The following is a 25,701-nucleotide window of genomic DNA, read 5'->3' as shown; positions in this document are numbered from 1 at the left end:
AGCAGCGCTTATTGATGCCGGCACCGGCTCAGCGGATTCCTATCCAAAGGCTGAGCCCCAATTGTAACTAACATAACAGGCAGTTTTATACAGTCTTGTTATTCCTACACAGCCTCAGAGATAAGGAAGAACATGAATTGGTCGGCAAGCCATGAGACAGCAGATGTGAGCTGGAGAGTCTTTGAGGTGGGGTAGGGGGCAGTCAGGAATGAACTCGTTCCAGCAGGAAATGGCCAGGCAGGGTCAGCCTGCCACACTATGTGCCAAATATTATTCTAGGTATTTACATATATTAATCATCTTATACCCTAATTGGGATGACTACTTTTTATGATGTCCATTTTATAGATAATGAGACTGAAACCCAGGTTAAGTAACTTGCTCAAGGTCACACAGCTGTTATCGGGACAAAAAAGGGGTCGATCTGCCTGGGCACGCCTAAACCAAAGAAGAGATGTTGCAGCAAAGAAAAAGTTTATTAGAGAGTTGCAAGTCCCAGAGATAAAGGCCAGCTATTGCTCAAAGGTCTGGCTCCCCCCGTGTCTGTACAGATTGGCAGTACAGATTATATAGGGAAAAATCAGTAGTCATGGAAATGAAGGGATTTGGGGTTGTGGGTGCTACTGATTGAACTGTTGGAGGGGGTTGGTTATTGTACCTGGTTCTGGAATCAGCCATGGCACCATCCAGTCTGTACCTGTGGCCTGGCTCCAGTGGTTGGTGGGGTTGTAGTTCTGCCTCTATGGGCCTGGGGCTGAAACGCATCTAAATCCAAGATGTTATCCTTAGTCTGAAGTCCAACCAAAACCTATCATCCTCATGATTATAGACCTAAGGCTTGGCTAATCTTATGTCCTAAAGCTTAATGATTAAAGGAGCAGGCATTCTGAGGCTAAGGGCTGGGCGGGGAAGCAAGTGAGTCACAATGCCATTATCTGGGCAAAACCAGCTTGAATTAGAGAAAAACACTATGTTAAAGAAATTAAGTTTGGGTGCGGTTACACAGCTGGTTAGTGATAGAGTCTGACTAGCCTCTTTTGACCATTTGACCAATTTTGACAATAAGTCAAAAATAGTTTAAAAATAAAAAATAAATTAGCTGAAATTAGTAAAGCTATCAAACCAAGAAAATAATGCTAGTGCTAGATTACTTGACAGGTAGACAATGCCATGCTTGGATCCCCAGCAAAGCAAGAACATTTGATATTTTAAAGGACTGACATAGTCATCATGAGGAAAATCAGAACATGATTGCATATCCTCAAACTTACTTTACTGTGTTATATTGTCTTTAGTTTGAAAAATGCAAGATGTCATAATCTTTAGGGCTTCTAAAAGTCTAAATCCAGCCCTGTAGAGGGCTTCATAATTTTATACTTAGAGTGAAGGGTAAAATATGATTATGAGGAGAATATTTATCACTTCATTCTCTTTTTAAAGATAAACATTTAAAATTATTAAAGTTTTCAAGATTTATCAGTGCAAAATTAGTAGGAACCCTTTCCCTAAATTCCAAGGTTTAAAGTTACGTTTAAATCATTAAATGGCTTTTAGGAATATTGAACAGCAAGAAAAAACACCCAACTGGGTAATTTTTATATCCTTGTTAAAAGGTTTTGTTTTTCTTTAGGAAGAGTTGACTGCTCAAATTTAAAAGAAATATACCATATAAAAACATGATGAAATAAAATGAAAAAAGTTATAAAACTAAATCATGAGTTTAGCATTCCAGTAATCATTGGCATTATTTTTACCATTCTGTGATGTATAATTAGGTTATGCTGAAACTGGAGGGCAACCGAGTCTGGGGCTTGTGTTGCCTGTACCGAGACTCAGCCAAAAGACTGATACGGGAGTTGAGCTAAATAGAATAAGTGTTTATTAAAGAACTGGAAGTCGCAGAGACACAGGCAAGCTATTGCTCAAAGGCCTGACCCCACCAAGTATCTCAGGAGTACAGATTATATAGGGAAAAATCAGTAGTCATAGAAACTAAGGGAGTTGGGGTCATGGGTGCTACTGACTGGACGACTGCAGGAGGATGAGGTAATTAATCATTGTATCCGGTTCTAGAATCAACCATGGCACCATCCATCTGATTCCATGACATAGTTCCTTAGTGGGGTGGCAGTTCTGCCTCGATGGAGCTGGGGCTGAAACACATCCAAAGCCAAGATATTATCCTCAGTCTAAAGCCCAACTGAAACCTAGTGTCCTCATGATTATAGACTCAAGGCTTCTTTAATCTTATGACCTAAGGCTTAATGATTAAAGGAGCAGGCCTACAGAGGATGGAGGGAGGAGGGAGCAAGTGAGTCACGATGCCATTATTTGGGCAAAACCAACTTGAATCAGAGAAAAAAAATTACATTAAAGAAATTAAGTTTGTGTGAGATTTCAAGCTATGGGATAAGAAGAGGTGATGCCAGGAATACTGTGAAGCCCATAATAGGGGGGTTCTTGCCAGTTCCTCAGCCAGACTCATGGTCTTGCAATTTTTAAGCTAATGCCTCCTTTATCTTTACAAAATTCTGGATGTACTCATTTTTACCAATTTTTCATTTGGACTACTTTGTTAATTCCCAGTTATTTCATGAGAAGCCACTTAAAGCCAGTAAGAAGATGAGAAGGCTTGAAACATTCAAGAAGGAAAGAAGAAATAATTGGAGTCACAGAGAGCAAATGGGAAAGGAAAGACCAAAGTGATCCAGATTAGAGAATAGAAAAAAAAAGAGTTGTGCAAATTTACAGAAGTTGTAAAAATAAGGTGGATAGTAATGATTTGGGAAAATCCTAGCAAAATCTGATGTTTAACCAAATTGTGTCAGCATGATCAAGTCTTGAAATGGTCAGCCTTTTATTCTCTTCTATATTTGTTAAACTTCTTAATGTGAATCATTTCAGTAAAGATGGAAGTAGTTTGTGATCTCTCTTAATTTTATTTTTTAAAATGTCCTTGCAAAATCTTCAGCACAAGCTGCAAAATATTAAGCCAAACTTAAGAATATGTAGTTTTATAAATATCCTCGCAATAAAGTATTTATTGTGACTTAAATGAATGTTATTGCCAAACCTTGTCTCAGGAACACCAAATATATCAGTTTAGATTCAGCTTAAAAGAGGCTATTTGGAAAAGTCACTGCCATGACTGCCAGACATGGCTGGTTTGAATACTAGTAAGTAGAAAATACATTAAATAGTTTGAAAATAAATATCTTGAAAACAAATAGCTCAGTTGAAGAGCTTACAATCAAACTGCAGTGGAGAATTGACACTTGTAATCACTGGACTAATGATATTTCCGAACTAAAAATTTAAGTTTAGAAGGTACTAAGCGAATGTTTAATAAGAAAATAGGGCAGGCAACATATTGTCATTAAATGAGCCAAAAAACACTTTCAAATCTTAATGAGTGATACAGAAACTACTGTATGGATTTGGTCAACTTTGGTTAACTACTTTGAGCCAGTTTTCTTATTTGTAAAACAGAAATGATAATGTTCACCTTGTAGGATCATTGGTGATATTTGTGAGGATTAGAGGTGGTATTTGTAAAGTTCTTGGTATGCTGTGTGAAACCTAGCTCTGTCAAAAGAGATCCAGTGCTCATCTGTGTGCACAGTGAGTCAGTGAGAACTGATACTGGGCTTTGCAGTGGAGAAAGACTGGCTGTTGTTTTATGAATGGCTCCCCCCAGGAGATGGGAAAGCTAATGCTCAAAAGTCATAACTTCTCAAATGGTTTACAGACAAGAGGTTTTATAGAACAAAAATTATGAGTAAGAGATTTGGGCTTGTGAGTCTCGCTGATTGGTCCTTGATTAGGTGAGCAGTTAATTTTCACCTTCTAGTCATCTACTTCCCTCCTGGCATCATCCTCTTGTCAGATTTCAGGGACAGAGTGATGTGGTCATTTGCTTTGTGGGCTGAAAGCCATATTAACAATGCGTGTCAATAGGTTATCTCAGTGTGCAGGGTTGCAAGCTATATATCCTGTGACTCTTATTGTATGTTATTATTATTTCTGCTGTCTTGGTTATTTATCCTTCCCACAGTTTAACAAGCCTATGGTTAAGTAATTTCTAAGATAGTTAACAGGGTGCTAGGGGACTTAGTTCTTGTGGCTATTTAAACTAGCTAACAAACTCACTTTGTATTAAATATGTTTTTCTGGGGATATTAACTTTCTGGCTTCATGTGCTTGGCACATAGTAGACAGTCTTTATTGCTATGTGCAAACTAAAAAAAGAAGGTTTAAAATATCACTTACAGCTAAACCACAGATAAGCTAATCATGAATCAGCTTTTCGTACCTTTAGTTTAACATGTTCTGGTCACCATTAGGCTAATCTTGATCCAAAGTATTGCTTTTATTTAAAATTAAATTGCATTACTTATTTAAACTGAATTTTTGTTCATTGGTCTAAAGGAATTGCGTTTTTGTCATTCTCAAGAGAACTAAGGGTTGCATGTGTTTGCATTAAGTATTACCTTTATATTAGCTGTATAGGTTTTTAGCTCAGAAATAATGTATAATCACCCAGGTAGAGATGCCATGAAAGATACCTAGATAATAACATAAAAAACATTTTCTTCCCATTCACATATAAGGAATGGCAAACTGATTTAAACTTCTTGGGAGAGCTGAGAAGCAAACTCTGAATGTCAGTTTAGAGTCCCATCTGGGCTGATAAAAATGGTGCACAATTACAGCAGCATTTGCTAAGTAAGCGGGGAAAGATATCTCAAGTCTATTAAATAAAATTAAACAAATACTAAAAGAAAATTTAAATGTAAAAATTTAAATTAGGTCAAGAATATAGAAATCACTTTAAATTGCCACTTTTACATCAGTGGTTTGCTATTCTGAGTCAAGGTTATGGCAAAAAATTATATTTTTATTTGGTATGAGTAATAAAAACAAGAAATTATCATGTTAAAAATACAGTACTAAAATGTACATAGGGAAAAAAAGTTATGACAATACCTTGAGCTCTTCCTTTCTGACATGAGCCCAGCAGAATGGCTCCTTCAAAAAAAGGTAGTGAGATGAAAGGCCCTTCTGCCAACCATAAGGTAGTGACCAGAGAATAACAGCGTTAATATTAACGAGTGCCTCCATGGAGTAGGCTTCAAGAAATGTGTTCTTGGGGAATCAAAGAGTTCCAGAAATTTGCCATGAAGGAGATGGGAGCTCCAGATGTGCTCAACAAAGATATCTGTGCCAAAAGAATAAGGAATGTCCCATATCCTTGTCCATGTGTGTCTATGTGCAGTTGTCCAGAAAACATAATGAAGATGAAGATTCATCAAACAAGCTATATACACTGGTTACCTATGTATTAATAGTTCGGTAACCACTTTTAAAAATCTACACAGTCGTGGATGAGAACTGACCCCTGATTGTCAAAGTTATAAAACCACTACCAAAAAAGAAAAAATCATACGAGAAACAAGCCAAAATAATACAGAATGCTTTTTGCCCATCTAACGTTGGAAAAGTTATCTAATAATTGCATATTCTAATTGTCTAATAATTACATAATACAAGAGAAATAAAACTTTTATTCTGATGGATGACATTATAAATTGGCGCAATCATTCTGGAGAGCAATTTCTATTAAAAGCCTTGCCCTTTGACCTGATAGTTCTCTTATGAATTTATCCATAATAGAAATGATGCACAAATGCATTAACCAAAGCATTGTTTGATATTATAATATCATATAGTAAATAATGGAGACAACCTAAATATCTAAGAAGATTGTTTTAAGAAATTACAGTACATCCGGGTAATGTTTTTCTCACAAGGAAAGATGTTCACAATATAACGTAAAGCAGAAAAAATTGTTTGCAAAATAGAATTACAATATAAGTTTTAAGTGTGTGTGTTTACATGTGTGCAAATGTACATGTATAAAAGGTTTGGAATATATACTTAAGTGATTATTAATAAAGGATAAATAATTTTTTTCTGTCTATATTTTCTAATTTCGTACATTGAACATAACATATATCTTTACCAAAATAGAGATTTTTTTTAACTTAAAATATAACTCAGGGGGCGGGGGCGGCCCTGGCGCGGGCAAAGGCTTTGGAGTCTGGGCGCGGCTGCTGCAGCTCTCACCCGAGCCAAGTCCAGCTGAGCCCAGTGCCCGCTGCGTGCGCCCCCGTGCCTCCGCGCCATGGCTGGCCTCAACTCCCTGCAGGCGGTGAAACTGCAAGATCCAGGTGCTGCAGCAGCAGGCACACGAGGCAGAGGATCGTGCGCAGGCCCTGCTGTGGGAGCTGGACGGCGAGCGCAAGTGGCGCGAGAAAGCCGAAGGGGATGTGGTAGCTCTCAATCGACGCATCCAGCTCGTTGAGGAGGAGTTGGGCAGGGCTCAAGAACGACTGACCCCGGCCCTGCAGAAGCTGGAGGAGGCAGAAAAGGCTGCTGATGAAAGTGAGAGGGGAATGAAGGTGATAGAAAACCGAGCCATGAAAGATGAGGAGAGGATGGAGATCCAGGAGTTGCATGCAGCTCAAAGAGGCCAAGCGCATTGCAGAGGAGGCCGACCACAGATATGAGGAGGTAGCTTGTAAGTTGGTCATCCTGGAGGGTGAGCTGGAGAGGGCAGGAGACCGTGCTGAGGTGCCTGAACTAAAATGTGGTGATCTGGAAGAACTCAAGAATGTCACCAACAACCTGAAGTCGCTGGAGGCCGCCTCTGAAAAGTATTCTGCAAAGGAGGATAAATATGAAGAAGAAATTAAACTTCTGACAAACTGAAAGAGGCTGAGACCTGTGCTGAATTTGCAGAGAGAATGGTTACAAAACTGGAAAAGACGATTGATGACCTGGAAGAAAAACTTGCCCAGACCGAAGAAGAGAATGTGGGCTTACATCAGACCCTGGATGAGACACTAAATGAACTTAACTGTATATAACCAAAACAGAAGAGTTGTGTTCCAACATAAGCTCCAGACCTTTGTGTCTTTCTCTTCTCGTGTAAGAAGTTTCTTTTGTTACTGCATCTGCGCTGTGCTGGAAATGTCAAGGAAATTAGGAATATGTGACCAAATATTTTGTATCAGAGAAGCTTTGAGTACCAGTTAAATCTAATTCCTTCCTTTCTTTTCAAATGTCACCAGCTTTTTCAGCTCTATTTTTATCCTTAAATTGCATTTATTCCTAAGGTAGGCAGGGTGTTTCCTATTGAACATAGTATCCTAAGACTGAGGCATTTGGTTCCTGGGCAATTAGACAACCCTATACTTTCAAAACACAGACTCCCATATCTAGTCACTGGTCAGTTTAAAAGGTTGAAGAATAGAACATCTGGGCCACTGTTAGATACACTAAGGGAGGCCAGGGACCATCACATTAAAATGGGTGGGGATTTTCCATCCAGAGCAAGGTGGAGTGCTATTGTGGGAAGTCATAAATCACAGATAAGTTAATCTAATCATTCTGGCTCTTTTCCGCATTCTGTCATTCAGAACAAATATCCTCTGAGCAGTCGGCATGAAAATGTGTGGGAAATAGTCGTAATATTTGCTCTGATATGAGGCCATCCACTCATCAGGAACGAATATGGTAGAATTTAGTCTTGTTCAGGGGAGCCATAGTGAAGACTGCTCACCATCAATAATTGAGCAAGAGTGTTTTTCTGTTAATAAATATTGGGCAGAAGGGGCAGATAAAGTAACTGGCCTAACTTCCTCTCTTCCAGACTTTAGGGAATGATAAATTGAAGATTTACATATCTAGGACTTTAATTCCTTCTTCAGGACCAAGTTAATAAAAGACCAGGAAATTCCTAAAAAGAAAATAGCTGGATAGTTTATAGAATTTGAAATTATATATTGATGAATATCTATAACTTAATATTAAATTTATTTATCAGGAGATATTATCCCTAAAACAATAATTTCTATGACCTTGGACATTTATGTTTTCATTATGTTTAGTCGATAACAAATTTTCCTAAATTCTATTTTTTAAAATATTTATTTATTTATTTTTTATGGTGACATTGGTTAACGAAATCCAATGTTTCAGCTGTACACTTTAACAGTAAGGCATATATATATTTACACTGTGTGTTCACCTTCCATAGTTAGATTTCTTTCTGTCACCACATTTGACCCCCCTAAATTCCAAAAAGAAAATAACGACAGTGCTTTGACATTTAAAAAAAAAATTTGAGAACACAACTAATGATAGGAAAGATACATATATCTTTCATGTAGATGACATGTATGGTATGATATAATGATAGGAAAGAGATATACATGTGTCAAAAATTTTCTTGTACAAATAAGTTTCTACTTTTTTTCAGGTATGACAGCAGTTATCTGTACTTACCCTCTTGACATGGTTAGAGTACGCCTAGCATTCCAGGTGAAAGGGGAACACACTTACACAGGAATTATTCATGCATTCAAAACAATTTATACAAAGGTACATATTTACTTTTCTCATTTATATTACATGTCCTTTTATATTTAGGAAAATATTTTAATATCTAAATATTTACAATTAATTGACATTAATAATAATAATAATAATAATAATAATGAAAACTGATCTGTGTTTTAAGGTGGGTCCCAGAATAATTTTTTCATTATACTATATGCTTTTGTTCTTTGATGTTTACCATAATGAGCACGTGTAATCTACTTTCTCTTCACTCAAAAGGAAGGCGGTTTCCTTGGATTTTACAGAGGCCTGATGCCCACTCTATTAGGAATGGCTCCATACGCAGGTATGTTTTAAATTTGGCAGAATCTTGTTTTTTTTTTTCTTCTAAGAATGATTTTTAAAGTTTAGCATTTTATATTTAAGCCCCTAATCTGTCGGAATTTTTTACCTCTTTAAGGGTAACCATTTGACCTAACACCATTTATTAAGTAGTCCCTCCTTTCCCCAGTCATCTGCATTGCTACTTCTTAAAACAATAATAGAGTATAGTTTTATAATAAGTCTTTATATTTGGTAGGACAAGTCCCTTGACCTTATGCTTTCTTTTTTTTTTTCCAGGAATGCTCTACCATAGGTATTTTGCTATTTCACACACGTTAGAATTAGTTTTTGATGTTGCACAAGAATCTTTGTTGGGATTTTGAATGAAATTTCATACATTTCTTGGACATTTTTGCTAGATATAGACACCTTTTAGCTGTTACGTTTTTTAGAAAATTACATTTTCAGTTTATAGCTTGATTTAATTTTTATATGATCTTATAACTGGCTGTTATCCTACCTGTTGATATTATAGTCAGCCAACATATTTTGGGTTTTCTGTGTGAGCAGTCACATCCTGTGCAAATAACATTATTTTTCTTACTTTGTTCTAATTCTTATTTTTTAAAATTTATGTTTAATTATCTTATCTTACTGTACTAGCTAAGGACTTACAGTGGAGCAGTGAATAGAAGTAATGATCCTGGTCATTTTGGCTTGTTACTGATTTTAAAGGGAATATTTCTAATACTTCTTCATTTAGCATAATATTTTACGGTAGTGTGTATCAACGATCAGGTTCAGGAAGTTTTGATAAGAATTCTTATCTGAATTAATATTGAATTTTATAAGATACTCTTTCTGCATTTACTGAGGTGATCATATAATTTTCACTTTTAATCTATTAATATGATGAATGACATTAATAGATGTTCTAATGTCAACCCAAATTGATTATGATATAATGATCTTTTTATATCTTGTTAGAGTCAACTTGCTAATTGTTTTTAGAAGTTTTACATTTATATTCATAATTGAAATTAGCTTGTAATTTTCTTTTCTTGTAATATCTTTGTGTAGTTTGGGTATCTAGATCTCATAGAATGAGTTGAAGAGTACTTCTTCCATCCTCAGGAAGAATTTGCATAGAATGGTTAGAATCATCTGTTTCTTGCAAGTTTTCACTGTGGCATGATTTATAAAATATTGCTTTAATTTCTTGAATGATCGTAGTATCGTTCAAGTTTTTGTGAGTCATTTTCAGTAATTTATACCTTTCTTTACCATTTTGAACTTAACCATTTTGTGTTAGTTTTCAATTTTTTGGCAAAAGATAGTCCTTCATTTTCTTTTTTTTACATCTGCTCTGTCTATAGTCATGTCCCTTTTTTCATTTTTGTTTAGTTTATCAGTTATCAGATTTTGTAAAGAATAAAATTTGGTTTTTTTTCTCTTCTCTAATCTACCTTTATTTTCTACTTCATTGATTTTTCGTTCATGTCTTAATTATCTCTTGTTCTCTGGGTTTAGGCTTCAATTGGATGCTTACTTCATTAATTTTCAGGCTTTGGGTTTTTTTCCCCCTAATGTAAGCATTTTTTTTCTAAATACTGCTTTAGCTACATCCCATGAGTTTGTTATTTTATTTATTTGTTTTTACTTAAAATTTGGAAATTTTCAAACATATTCAAAAGCAGGCAATAGTATAATGAATCACCATGTATCTGTCACCCAGCTTCATAATGATCAATTCATGACCAATCTTGTTTTATCTACTCCCTAATTACTCCCTCAACCCACATCCCAAATTGTTTTAAAGCAAATCCACTTTATTTCATCCATAATATCTCTATTCAGCTTGTTATGCTTTTTTTAAAGAATTATCACATACCATCTGAAACTTGAAAAAAAAATTCCAATTATCATCTAGTTATTGTTCAAATCCTTCCTCCCCCATCTCATAATGGATTTTTTTTTTTGGCTAGATCTAAGTTAATATTTGCCTAGTATATCTTTTATCATCCTTTTACTTTCTACTTTTTCATGTCTTTTAAGTGTTTCTTTTGTTATCATCATATAGCTGGATAATTTTTTAGTCTAGTCTGTAAAATATTTAATTGTCAATTAGTCCACTTACTGATTATTATGATTATTGATATATTTGGACTTGTTTCTATACCTTGCTATTTGATTTCTATTCATTGCTTTTCTTTTTATGTTTATTTTTATTTCTTTCTTGTTTGCTTATTTTTCTGAATCCTTACCCCCTTATTCTTTATAAATATACAACTTTTTGCCTCCTCTTATTCTTAGTGGTCTTTAATTATGAGCTCATTACTTGATCTTAATCTCTGAGCTTCGGACCCAGTGATTCTTTATTCTATAGGCCCAATGGCAGGATCCATCTGATTGGCTCTGCTGGTATTAGCATCAATATGTAGAGTCATTCCACCTTTCTCATGGGCCCACAACTCCCAAGTGGACTCCAGCTTATTTTTTTTGGTGGTAGTGGTGCTGGGGATTCTTGGAGACCTTCTCATCTTTTTTGCATGCCCCATAATGGATATAGTTATTCTGCAGTGACAAAGTCCCTCAGAATACCAATATTGCCATTATGCTGAAAGCAGAACTCGTTTTTTTTTTTAGTGCTCTTTAATATTTTGCTGCTTTCTTCTCTATATTGTTTTTGTTTTTAGTTTTAGTTTTTAAAATATATTTTACATAGTTATAGTATATGTATATAACTTCATTTCTTATTTTTTCCCCATTTTCCAAATTTAAAAAATATTTTTGAATACTCTTTACAAACATTATTTTTATAAATTGTCATTATATTTCACTAAATATGATTTCACATCATTTAAGTAGTTCTAATTTTTCTACTTTTGTTTAATTTGCTATGAACTTCCTTGTCATGAGCTTTTTCTATATTTAGATTAAATCCATAGAATGGATTCCCCAAATATAAAAGCATATGAATATTCTAAAAATGTATATCATTATTTCAAAATGCTATAAGATTATAAGAATTTTGTATAAAGAATGTGTATGTTGAGGTATTATCCTAGACTGAATTTTTGTTAGTGCTTTTTTCTTCTTAGGCATCAAGTATCTTTTTAAATGTGCTTTTTAAAATTTAGTAGATATCAAGGTATCTTAAGTAATGCTTAGATAATAGGAATGCTTGAATTCTATTATTGATTTTATTAATGTATGACTTTAATGGGTCTATTATAAAATCATGTAAATGTTTAGCAAGCACCAACTACGTATTACCAATAACTTAATTCAATATTTATTACATTCCATGTGTCTTGTGAGTCAATATGCATATTTCTCTCATGGTCACAACTCTTCCTTGCAGGCAAAATTAGACATTGAGTTAAAATAACAATGCTTTCTCACTTCTGAACTTTTTGCCTTATCTTTATCACCATTACTGTTACTATAAATAGAAGTTGTCATATTTACTCATAATTATTAATAATGAGTTTAATTTTTATCATGTTAAACCTTGGAAAATTGTTTAATTCTATTCATATATAAGGTGGCATTATACTAACTACTGCCTTAATTCAGAGAACTGAACTATATATTATTGTGTAAAAACCAATGCTATAAATTTTTATAGGTGGTAATTTTGTCATTTTTAGGTTAGTGATATACATTAATTAAATCTTTTATCTTAGATTAGGCCAAACGTTAGGAAACAGGAAATGCATAGTTAGTTCCTTGAGTTAATTGGTTATTATGTAAGAACAGTGTCTTTTCACAGCTCATGTTCCGTTAAGCTCGTGGTGAATTTATATTTTGTTTTTCAGGTGTTTCATTTTTTACTTTTGGTACCTTAAAGAGTGTTGGGCTTTCCCATGCTCCTACCCTTCTTGGCAGACCTTCATCAGACAATCCTAATGTCTTAGTTTTGAAAACTCACATAAACTTACTTTGTGGTGGTTTTGCTGGAGCAATAGCACAGACAATATCGTAAGTTTCTTCATCAACTTAACTCAGTCAAATTACAGTTACCCAATTCTGATTCTCAGCATTGGTTAATCATTTTATTTTTTCTAATAGATTATTAAAATACAGGATCTCTCGTAAAATATAAGTATTAATATCATACTTTTTTTTTTACATGTGCCCACACTTTTAGCATATTATAAATAATTATGTGCCAAACTGACCAAATTAGTTTGAACCTACGGAATTTCCTGTGGATTCATTTAAAAGAAAAAGAAAGCTAGAAAGAAACACTAAGTGTAGTCTTCATCCATACTTTCTCAGGAATTTGTCTATATGAAGTTTCTGAAATTTGAGCCATTTATTGTATTTGTGTGTTTAATGAGGCATAATTCTTGTGCTAAAATATTGAAAGCCTACTTTGTGTCAGAAAGTGTACTAAGCATTCACTGAAGGGAAAACAAAGTTATTGCCTCAAGAAGCCTGTACTCTTATTAAGACAGTAGTAATATAATGGAGTTATAGATTAATTTAAGTTCTAGTAGAAACATAGATAAAGGTATTACTATATTATAATTGGAAAGGTGCTTCAAAGAATTTCTCTAGACCAAGAAAGATTGAATAGATGAGATGAAAAGAGGCTGGGAATATTAAGCAGCAGGAACTTTTCAGAAGCAGAATGAAGAAAAGCTTTCTGTGACTGAGAAGTATCCTGTAAAACAGGAAGACAACAGGAAATAGTACTGTCAAAGACTCAAAAAAGAGTATCCAGTGGAAAAAGAAAAGTCAAAGTAAGATAAGTACTGAAAAGTAAGGTGTTCATTGGATTTTACATTTAAGCATTACCTTTGTGAAAGCAGATTCAGTGCACTTGTGTGTGGAAGCAGACTATGCTAGATTTAAGTTAACAGAAAATATGTGTGTGATTTACTTTTGGGAACCTAGGTGTGGAACCTTGTTCATTTGCAGAGACACAAACACCTCTAGCTATTTTGGTTCTCTTCTTGATTTTACTGCCCCCTTTTCTTTATTATTCATTTCCAACTTAGCTCCTTAAAATTGTCTTTTCTTTCCCACTTCTCTTCTTAAACTATATTCTATACCCATTGACGCTTAACAGATCCAATGGCTCCTTTTCAGATCTTTTACCCTCCTAACAGTTGTTCTAGTTCCTTGGTTTTTGTAACAGTGCCTTCTCTTGGTGATCATGCTCCCTGACCTTTGGAACTTTTAAGGTACTTTGCTGATTCATGTCCTCCTCTTCCTATTTGTGCCAGTTTTTTAAGGCCCAGCCAGACTTAAGTCCTCTGTTCTTCCCTTAAATATCTAGAATAGCTCCTCTATCTTTATGGTTTCAACAGTCACCTCTATACAGATAACCATTTCTATTTAAATCTACATTATTGACTCACCAGTACCTTTCTAGCAAGCTCTTGGCTGTTACTACTTGGACTTCTGCTGTCAGCGCAAACTTTATAATTCAGATATGACTTTCTTGTCTTTGTCATGACGGTCTTCAGCTCCCAACTTTGCTATTTGTCATTGATAATCATTAATCTTCTCCTGTTAATACCTTGAAATCATTTTTCACATTTTATATATCCAAATAATTACTGAGTCTTATCACTTTTTACTTTGGTACATTACCTGCAATACTATTTTCTTTCTTCCTCATTGTTATTTCCCACGTTCTGATCCTTGTACCTTGTCTTCTTATATTCTCTCCTTTCTACTAATCAACTCCTTCTATCCACATACATCTTATCTGTTCCTGCTTGGAAGCTGACTCCTCCAGGTTGATATTTTGGTCCCTTTATCTCCGTAAAGTTTTTTCATCTCTCCACCCCCCATTAAAAAATAATTATTGGAGATGCTGTTGAGGTATGTAGGGCGCTTCAACTATTGGTAATGTTATTTCATGAGCTATTTAGTTGGTACATGGGTTTTTAAAAAAATTATAATTATTTCATAGTAAATTTAAATGTATATAAAGTATGTAATTATGTCATATGTCACTTATGTATATATTGGAGAGCTTGAATAGGAAAGTAGAAAGCAGCTTTGTGACACTGAAGAATGTCTCTAAGACTCAATTTTCTTATCTTAATGTTGGGATAACAGTACCTACTTCAAGCAGTTGTTGTAAAGATGGAATGAGATAATGTGCATAAATTGTTTAGCAAAAGACCTAATATAAGTGGTCAAAATATTAGCAAAATTATTAGCAAAATAAAAATAATTTTAAAAAATCACCTAGCATCCCACTCCTAAAAGCGATTACTTTTGTATATTTCATTTCAGGCAATTTTTGCATAGAATTTTCTCTGCCCTCTAAATGCAGTTATTTATATTGTTCATTTTAGCTCTTAAGGAAATTTTTTTTGTTGGTCTGTTGTATAGAGGGAGACTTGGTGAATACTCTTAGGGTAGTGGTTCTCAGCTGTGGATGATTTTGCCTCCAGTGGACACTTATTAATATCTGGAGACATTTTTGATTGTCACAACTAGGGTGTGCTACTGGCATCTAGTGGGCATATGCCAGGGATACACTTAAACATCCTACAATGCTCAGGACAACTCTCTACAGCTAAGAGTTATCCAACCCAAAATGTCAATAGTACCAAATGTGAGAAACCCTGTTTCAGGAAGTGGCATTTAATTTGGCCTTGAGGAAGGAATAGAGCTTGATTTTGTGGTGATGGGAGGGAAGAATTGTTTAACCTGAGGGAACCACAGAAGCAAAGGTCTAGAAACCTCAATTGTTATTTAATTTTATTCATGTGCTTATATCCTGACTCCCAGAGTAGACAAAACAATAAGGAACACATTAATTCCTAGCATATCTAGGGCTTTGTGTGCAATAATTGTTGAGTAGAAAACTAAAAATTATTTTAAAGTCCTTCTGCCTTTTTCTTCTTTTAGCTACCCATTTGATGTAACTCGTCGGAGAATGCAATTAGGAACTGTTCTTCCAGAATTTGAAAAGTGCCTGTAAGTTCTCTATTTGTCATTATTCATTTTTTTGTTTAGGAAATGTAATGTTTAAAGTAAGTAGGGAGATAGGACTGTTTAAAGGACGGATGAGCAGTTGTCCTTTAAGCTTTCATTTCATCAGTAGTCTAGATCCTCCATTTTATCTCCCATAGTTTAATTTGATGACTTTGTAAGGTTTTAAACAGGTCCTAATCCTCCCATTAAAGATTGCGCTTTAGAGCAGCTCTGTTAAATAGGAATATAATGTGAGCCACGTATGTAATTTAAAATTATCTGGTAGTCACATTAAAAAATGTATAAAAAGAAACAGAAGAAATTTTTTTCCTGGCTTTATTGAAATATAATAGACAATTAGTTGCTCATATTTACATTGTACAATTCAATGAATTTTTTTCAATTATAGCTGGCATACAGCAATATATTAGTTTAAGTTGTACAGCATAGTGATTAGAGATCTATATAACTCATAAGTAATCATCCCAATAAATCTAGTACCCCTTTTCCCCCTTACATATTTATTACAACATTGTTAACTATTTTCCTCATGCTACATTTTATATCTCCATGTCTAATTTGTAACTATCCATCTTACTTATTCCCTTTGCCCTTTTTCACCATTCCCCCAAACCTCCATCTACTGGCCCTCAAAATAGTCTCTATATCTCTGAGTTTATTTCTATTTTTGTTGTTTAGTTTGTTCTTCAGATTCCACATATACGTGAAATCACGTGATACTTTCTTTCTCTATTTGACTTATTTCATTCAGCACAATACCCTCTAGATCCATCAAGGCAATATCTTTTTCCACCCCTTCCTTTTAGTCTGTGTATGTCTTTTAATCTGAAGTGAGTTTCTTGTAGGCAGCATATTGGGGATCTTGTTTCCTTATCCATTCAGCCACTCTATCTTTTGGTTGAAGCACTGAATTCTTTTCTATTTGAGGTACTTGTTCATAGGAATGTAGTTATTACCATTCTTTATTCATGTTTTTGATACGTGTTTTTTCTTTTTAAAGAAGTCTTTCCAACATTTCCTGTAATACTGGCTTGGTGTTGATGAATTCTTTCAGCTTATTTTTGTCTGGGAAGCTCTTTATCTGTCCTTCAACTCTAAATGATAGCTTTGCTGCCTAAAGTATTCTTGGTTGTAGATTCTGGGTCTTTAGCACGTTGAATATTTTGTGCCAAGCCCTTCTGTCCTGCAAAATTTCTTTTGAGAAATCAGCTGCCAGCCTTATGGGTGCTCTCTTCTAGGTAACTAACAGCTTTTGTCTTGCTGCTTTTAATATTCTCCCTTTGTATTTAACTTTTGGCATTTTAATTATGTGTCTTGGTGTGGTCCTCTTTGGGTTCATCTTTTTTGAGACTTTCTGAGATTCCTGGGGTTGTATATTTATTTCTTTCACCAGGTTAGGGAAGTTTTCCATCATTATTTCTTCAAATAGTTCTTTAACTTCTTGTTTTCCTTCAGGTACTCCTATGACATGGATATTTTTACATTTACTTGTGTCCATAGGCTCCTTAAAGTATTATTATAGTCTTGGCTTCTTTTTTTCTTGCTGTTCTGATTGAGCGTCCTCTATATCGGTGCTTTGATCCTCTTCTTTATCCACTCTGTTGATTCCCTCTAATATACTCTTTATCTTCATTTCTGACTGGTTCCTTTTTATAATTTCCATTTCCATTTTTATGTTTTTTATCTCTTTGTTAAAGTTCTCACTGAGTTCATCTACTCTTTTTTTAAATTCATTGAGCACCTTTATAACCAGTGTTTTGAACTCTGCTTCTGTTAGATTGCTTGACTCCATTATTTCTGGATCTCTGTTCTGTTCTCTCATATGGTTTCTGCTTCTTTGTCTTCCCATTTTGGTTGCCTTTCTGTATCTGTTTCTATGTACTAAGCAAAGTTTTCTGGTCTTATTAGTGTGGATTTGTATAGTAGGTGTCCAGTGGCACAGTCCTGAGAAGGGTTCAGCTGCATGTCAAGTTTAGCCCCAGTCTGTGCCCCTGTGGGGCCACCTATTAAGATTCAGCAAGCAATCTACAGATGCTATGCTTATAGCTATCTCAAGAGGCCACGCCAGAAACTAAGGTCAGCTGCCACCAGTGTGAGTCTTGGAGTTGGCTCAGCAAGGAACACTAGACTCACTGAGGACACAACTGAATGTGGCTTGGGTTGGGCCACGAGTTGAGGGAGGTGGAGTTTCAGAGAATCCTCTGAGCAGAGTTACCTCTGTTATCCAGTTTGATGACATCTCAGCTATGACGGTGCTGCCTCTCTACACTGGGAAGTGGGAGGGTTCAACGGAGGAACAATGGATACCACCGGCACTTCTCTCAGGAGAGAGCCTCGCCTCTGGCCCTTCCTCTGACAACTCAATATCCCCCTATAAGGCCCTGGTATCCTGTGAGCAGCTGACCCCGGTGCTGGTGCTCAGAGCGAGCAGGTTCATCACTGCAAAAGTCCAGTCACTGACATGGCCCCTTTAAGAGGCGTCTGCAGGTCCTTGAAAAAAAAAAAAATGGCATAGACGATAGAGGCTCTGTTCATCCTTCTGGTGATCAAATCAAAGTTGTGACGGAAACAAGAAGCAGTAGCAAGGAAAAATCGCCTGGGATGAACAAGCCATACAACTGGGGAGAAATCCAAGAATTCACACTGCAACAGCAGAAGGTAGGGCAGGGCGAATATGCAGGACTGTCTGGTCCTGACCAGCCACGTGGGATGGAGGCTGCAGCAGCAGCAGCAGCAGACGCCTCTTAAAGGGGCCGTGTCCGCAAGCGGATTTTCGCGGTGACAGACCTGCTTACTCTGAGCACCACTGCTGATTCAGGTGCACACAGGGGGCACCAGGGACTTTCAAGTAGATATTGTCAGAGTGAGGGCTGAGGCGAGACTTGCTTGGTACAGAAGTGCTGGAGGAATCCATCGTTCTCTGTTGAGCCCTCCCCCCTCCCATTGCATTGGACACAGCACCGCCATAGCCGTGAAGTTATCAAACTGGATAACAGAGGTCGCTCCACCCAGAGGATTCCCTGAAACTCCACCTCCCCCAACTCACAGCCCCACCCAAGCCACATCCAGATGTATCCTCGGCGAGTCAGGTGCTCCTTGCTGAGATACTGGAGGAGGCAGCTGGCCTCGGTGTGGCCTTTTGAGGCAATTTAAGCACAGCATCTGTGGAGTGCTTGCTGAATCTTAACAGGTGGCCCCACTGGAGCAGAGGCTTGGGTTAAATTGGCCTGCAGCGTAATCCCTCTCAGGTCTGTGCCAATGGACACCTACCTACTATACAAATCCATACTAATAAGACCAGAAAACTTAGAAGCTTTGCTTAGTACATAGAAACAGACACAGAAAGGCAACCAAAATGGGAAGACAAAGAAGCAGAAACCATATGAAAGAACAGAACAGAGATCCAGAAATAATGGAGTCAAGCAATCTAACAGATGCAAAGTTCAAAACACTGGTTATGAAGATGCTTAATGAACTTTTGGGAAGTGTAGAGAACTCCAACAAAGAGATAAAAAACATAAAAATGGAAATGGAAATTATAAAAGGGAACCAGTCTGAAATGGAGAACACATTATCTGAGATGAGAAATATACTAAATGGAATAAACAAAGTGAATAAAGAAGAGGATCAAATGCCCTATTTAGAGGACAGGAAAGCCAATCAGGACACTCAATCAGAATGGCAAGAAAAAAGATGCCAAGACTATAAAAATAATTTAAAGAGGATATGGGACACTATTAAGGCTCCAAATGTTCGATCAGTGTAACAGAAGGAAATCAAGATGTTGAACAGGTGTTTGAAGAAATAATGATGGAAAACTTCCCTAACTTGGTGAAGGAAATGGACATAAAACCCCAGGAAGCTTACAGAATTCCAAAAATCAGGGATCCAAAGAGGCCCACACCAAGACACATAATTAAAATGCCAAAGGTTAAACACAAAGAGAGTCTTAAAAGCAGCAAGAGAAAACAAATAATTACTTCTAAGGGAACACCCATAAGGCTGGCAGCTGATTTCTCAAAAGAAACTATGCAGGACAGTAGGACTTGGCAAAAAATATTTGACGGGATGAAGATCCAGGATCTACAACCAAGAATAATTTATTCAGCAAAGCTATCATTTAGAGTTGAAGGACAGATAAAGAGCTTCCCAGACAAAAATAAGCTAAAGGAATTTATCACCACCAAGCCAGTATTACATGAAATGTTGGAAGGACTTCTTTAAGAAGAAAAAACATCAAAAACAGGAATAGAGAATGGTAACAACTACATTCCTATCAATAAATACCTTAAATGGAAAAGAATTAAGTGCTCCAACCAAAAGATAAAGTGGCTGTAAGGATAAGAAAACAAGACCCCTACATATGAAAAGGAAGGGGATAGGAAAAGATACCGCTTTGATGGACCTAGTAGATATTTAAGACAACAGAGAAAGATAAACAATATATGATTTCACTTATATATGGAATCTAAGGAATAAAAAGAACAAACTAATCAAAAACAGACTCACAAATGTGGACGATTTGGTGATAGGGGCATTTAGAAGGCTGGGAAAATTGGGTGAAGGGTTAAAGAAGTATAAATTAGTAGCTGATGGATGGTCAGGAGGATGAAGAGTATGGCATAGGGAATGCAGTTAGCATTAATATGTTGGCTAGGTGGAGAGTCAGGGGAGGGAGGGAGCAATTGGGGGGATCGTTTTACGAACTATATAGAAGTCTAGCCAATGTATTATATACTTGAAACTAATTTTTTAAAAAAAGGGATTTTAGGCAGAGAGGGTTCAAAGGCAAAGCGATTTCAGCTGATGCGCAGGGTTGACAGACAGGTGAGCTGGCTATGCTCATGGCCTGAGTGTGGCTGTCGGCTGAAGGCTGGCCCACAGTGCAGCTATGCAGACAGCAGAGACAGGAGACACTCTGCCTTCCACTGAGTCCTTTCCTGAAAGGACCAAAAGTCAGTGTCCTTGAGGCAGTGCAGGTAGCAAACAAGGTCTCAGCGCTGTGTGCTGCCTGACCTCCAGGTGGAGAGAGACATGGAGAGGAGTCAGGCAGCCAGCGGAGTAGATGGCCGGCCAGGTAGGCAGCCTGTGTGTAGAAAAAGGCTGCAGGGAGACCGGGGGAGTGACCAATGGGATTTCTGGGGTGAAGACAAGGCATGCAGCATTGATGGCAGAGGAAGGGATGCTCTGGGTGGGCAGGGTGGATGGGCCAGGGTGGGTTTTGACCTTGCACCTAAGACCAACCCAGTTCTTGATCCTGGTTTTCTTAAAAAACACTTTAAACTTGCTCTTTTTTAAATGAATAAATCGAGGGTGGCTCTGTAGTGTAGCTGTTAGCACATCTGCTTTATACGCAGAAGGTCCGGGGTTCGCACCCCAGGTGTAGCCATGGACCATACCCCTAGTGCGCCAGGCCCCTAGAGTGTGCAGGTACGCCAGGCCCCTAACATGTGAGAGGAGACACCCATCTTCAGAGATCCAGTTCTTAAGGGGTGACAGCAACATCTGTAGGTCAGAGGTGTAAGCGCGGGGGAGGAATTAAAGAGACGGGGATAAAAGTGAATAAATCACGAACCAAAGTGAAAATAAAAAAAAAAAGGTGTCTGCGGACTGCAGATGCCAGGCTGTGGTGGTAGCCTCTGTCCCACTTAGCCTATGGGACCAGGCAGCCTCGCCTCTCTGCCCCCTCCCACTTTCTTCCTTTGCAGGGTGATTTCTTATTTCTATCCCTAGTCGTAGGGCTTCTTTTCATCTAGATCCCAGGCAACTTTGCTTGCTGTTTGCTTTGTGTCTCAGCTTTAATTTGGTGGCAAGAGGGACAAAGCCTCTATCATCTATGCGATTTTCAACAATTCATTGAAACAATAAATTTTTAAAAAATATTTTTAGTTAACTTAATATATCTAAAATATATCACTTCAATATTTCTGTATTTTATATCCTTTTTTTATACTAACCATTTGAAATCCAGGGTGCGTTTTACATTCACAGCACATCTCAACATGGCCTTGCCACATTTCAAGTGCTCAGGAGCTACCTATGGCTATGGCTACCATTATTGCACAGCACAGTTCTAGAACTTTTTATAATCTATTGAGATTTAGAATCATTCTGTTTGGCGATGTGTTGTCCCTCAGGGGAAAAGCAGAATGTTTTTTCAGGACCTTGAATTACGTTTCACCCAAAAGATTTTTTGAAGATTTCAGTTCAGATTGTCTATTGAAAGGGAAAGGCAAAGCCCAAAATGTTGATTTGAAAGGAAAGAACACACCATTTGAAACAAGAAAGTCTTTATTGCTGACATCTGAAAGATAGTACTTCAAGCTTTAATTCTGTAACCATCTGCTAGTTATAGTATAGAACTTAAGCTGAAATGAAAGCTTAAAGGAAAACTGGTCATACTTTAAACAGATAACATCAGCATTTCAGATATTATTATGAAGTAGTGTTGACAGTAAATGTCCCAGACATAGTACAAACAAAATACATTGTATTAATGAGCCCTGCAATTATATGGGTAGTGCTTGTAGTAGTTTGGAATGAATTGCTGTTTCAGTGTGAATTTTTAGCTTATTTTAGCACTTCCTTTCCCAAAGCTATTTAGGATGGCATTTTAGCTCCTTTTAAAAATGCTATTATGACCGGGTGGGCGGGGGGTGAAGGGGGAATTTAAATAATTTCTTCAATTAAATAAATAAATAAATAAATAAATACAGCTATTATGGATCCTGAAATTGTCTTTTCATGAAAGGGCATGAAGGTGTTATTTAACCATTGTCTTTCAGTACCATGCGGGAGACTATGAAGTATGTCTATGGACAACATGGAATTCGAAAAGGATTATATCGTGGTTTATCTCTGAATTACATTCGCTGCATTCCCTCTCAAGCAGTGGCTTTTACAACATATGAACTTATGAAGCAGTTTTTTCACCTCAACTAAGAAAAAATTGTGATTTCCTTAATAAACTCTCAGAAGGAGGAATAAAATGTTATTTTATTTTTAAGGAGAACATTACTTGAAAGAGGATATTTACCCTGTCACAGGAACCACTGGTATTTTAGTACTTGATTTTTTTATTCATTACAAATAAAAAGTGCTTACTATACTTTTTGATGCCAAAAGTTATACCGTAGAACATTTAAAAAAATCCCTAAACTGATGCTGGCTAATCAGTTAGGTTATTTGAAACCTTTTAAAAGTGTTATTTGGAAATAGAACTAACTTAAAATAGGATTCAAGAGGTCGCCATTAGCTTTATCATGCTGTTCCAAGTTTTTAATTGTAATCATGATTCCCCAAAACTCTAATATTGGTTGTTATTATTATTATAATAAACAGGCTTGGTTATATTGCAGCAGAATGATGAGAACTGAATTTTTAAGTTATATAAACCATAGCTTAGAAGCCAGCACTGAAGTATTATTCTTATTATTTCTCTTTTCATAATTCTGCTCTACTGGAGAAAAGGACAAATACTTTTTCTCTTCATTTTTTAATAAAAATAAATGTATTTAAAAAGTCATATAGAGACTCAACAGTAAATGAATAATTTTCAAGTATTGCTCAAATGTTATTACCAAGTACTATGACTGATATAAATATTTTAAAAAGTCAATATATTTTCCAAAGGCAGTAATAATAAATATCGGATATCTTTGCTTTCAAAACAGATTAGCATTATAAATTCATGTTCTTAAATTATTTGATGTATACTAGAAAATTTATTTGAGTGGACTCTGAAATATCCATTTGAAATATCCATTAAATAGTTGTGAATGTCAAAGGCTTTTTCTAAGGAATTATGTTATGATACATCAACTAGTTCTTCCATGTAAAATAATTTTAGTGCAATATAAACTTAAATAGAAATGTAAAACTGATTTGAATTGCTATCCTTTATAGTAAAATGGTTTAAAATGTTAGAATTCCATTTATTGTGTTTATAATACTTTTTATGTTTTATTATAAGCATGATGGAAAGTGAAGGGGAACAGTTTTAGTTTTGTCCTCAGAAATAGTGATTTGTAGAATTGATGTAGTTTTTAAGACATTAGAAAGCTAAGGTGAAAGTTATTTTTGCTTCAATTTTTTATTTTTTGCATAAAAGATTTCTTGTCATATCTTGGTAAAAATTAAATGAACTAGTTTCATTTTCAAAGTCTTTATTTTAAAATAAATATGTATCTTTGTATGGTTTATAAATGTACCTGCAGCTAGAAATACATGTGTTCCTAGACTATTTTGGATATTTTCATTTCTGGGTTACACCGTAGGTAAATATTGTTATCTAGTCTCAAAATTATTTAAATGTATAAAATAAGTACCTCAGTTATATTATCAATAAAAAGGACTGTGAATATTTTTTTAAATATAACTTTACATTCTGTGTCTTTTATAGAATACATAGGGTATTAAAAATAAATTTTATTCATATTCTGACAATATTTCTCTTTTAACTATTTACATTATTGAAGCACAAATGTTAAACATAAGCAGTCAGAATGGAAGGATATTTAAAATAATGACTGTATTTATATATGATTTATTTCAGATTGATAACCCAAGTGCATCTTGCCAGATTCTTTTCTCTTTGAAGATTGACTATTTCTGTTTTGTTCTCCATTATTACTGTTTTCCTGCCTATAGGTTGTTATACCCCTCTGATCTATAGAATGGGACAGTAGTCTGGTCTAGGAATTGACTCCTAGCTCTCAGTGGTTACCTGTATGGAGGTGGAAAGGTTAGTGGGTATATGTAATAATCTTCTTACCCCATTCTTCCCAAGGGTACTCAACATTTATTTATTTACTCAGCACCCATTATGTACCAGGCATTATATCAGCATTATGGGGGCTTACCTTGGGAGGTCTGTTAGCTGTACTTAAAATCTGATTTGGATGCTCAGTAAGATCTAACACGGAGTATTTCTCTAATAGAGTATGTACCATACTTTATGGTATCTGCTTGTTTACCTGTGTCCCCCCAGTTGGTTCTCTCAAGGGTAAAGCCATGCCTTCACCCCTATAAGTAGCACAAGATGTGGCATGAAATTGGTACTCAGTGATGTTTACTGATTGGAAGAAGGAAGGATTAGTCCTTGTTTTTGGAGATCTTATGTTCTAGTAGGGAGAAATGAGGCACAAATAGCTCATGGAAAGAACAATTTAGAAAGAAAGTCATTTGGTTTATTTCACAGAAATGAACCAACTTGTTGCTAATTTGATCCAGGAAGAATGGCAAATAATAAAACTTGTTATATGAGTAATGCATTGCCTTGCTGAGTTGGGCCAATGATACATGACACACTTGTATAGCAATGTACACTTTATACAGTTCCTCATATCCATTCTTTGAATACCAGACACTGCATTAGGCACTAGAAATCAATGAGAATAAGTCATGTACATTTCCCGAGGACTTACTATGTTCCATGCCTTGTTTTAAGCAGTATAACAATACTATAGTACAACAATACTATAAGATAGGTACTATTTAATATTCCTTTAGTACAGATGGGAGGCCCAGGGTGATCAAGTAACTAGTCTAAGTTCACACAATAAAAAGTAGAAGTAGGATTCAAATTCAGCCGGTTTGAATCTATAGCCTATTCTACTAGCTATGATGCTGTGCACAGTATAACACAGTATAACACAGTAGCATTCTATTCAAAGGAAACTATTAACGTGTCAATAAATTTGAACATGTCAAATATAAACCAATCAATCATATGATTACAGTTTATGGAAATGCTTATTAAAGGAGTAAATAGATTACGTGATAGAAAATAATGTGGGATGTAAAGATCATAGCTATTTTAGAATGGCTCAAAAAAATTTTTTTTGATGTGTTGAATTTTAACTAGACATACAGAGGATAAAAAAGAAACAGCCATGCAAAAAGTTGTGGGGGAAGAATGGTCCAGGTTAAGAGAAAAGCACATACAAAATCCCTGAAATAGGAAAAAGCTTGGTTTGACATAGGAAATTTCGGAATGCCAGTATG

The 25,701-nt window shown here is 35.9% G+C and overlaps 1 protein-coding gene and 1 pseudogene across 3 annotated transcripts in view; both read left to right on the top strand.

Moving 5' to 3' along the window:
• The window catches only part of SLC25A16 (solute carrier family 25 member 16), a 38,265-nt gene extending 14,192 nt beyond the window's left edge, over window positions 1-24,073 (top strand). For 2 of the 3 annotated variants that reach the window (XM_039871965.1, XM_039871967.1), the window contains exons 5-9: window positions 8,324-8,445; window positions 8,683-8,749; window positions 12,549-12,711; window positions 15,610-15,678; window positions 22,482-23,053. In XM_039871965.1, coding sequence (XP_039727899.1) covers window positions 8,324-8,445; window positions 8,683-8,749; window positions 12,549-12,711; window positions 15,610-15,678; window positions 22,482-22,638 — 578 coding nt within the window. In that variant the 3' untranslated portion in view covers window positions 22,639-23,053. Of the gene's footprint in view, window positions 1-8,323; window positions 8,446-8,682; window positions 8,750-12,548; window positions 12,712-15,609; window positions 15,679-22,481 lie in introns of all 3 variants that reach the window. The other variant, XM_039871966.1, reaches the window with a different exon arrangement.
• Window positions 146-7,174, top strand: LOC120609451 (tropomyosin alpha-4 chain-like; annotated as a pseudogene).
• Window positions 24,074-25,701: the final 1,628 nt, after the last annotated feature.

Source organism: Pteropus medius, unplaced genomic scaffold (genome assembly GCF_902729225.1).
Source record: "Pteropus medius unplaced genomic scaffold, Ma_sr-lr_union100, whole genome shotgun sequence".
NCBI classification, from domain to species: Eukaryota; Metazoa; Chordata; class Mammalia; order Chiroptera; family Pteropodidae; genus Pteropus; species Pteropus medius.
This window is presented reverse-complemented; position numbering and strand designations above follow the sequence as displayed.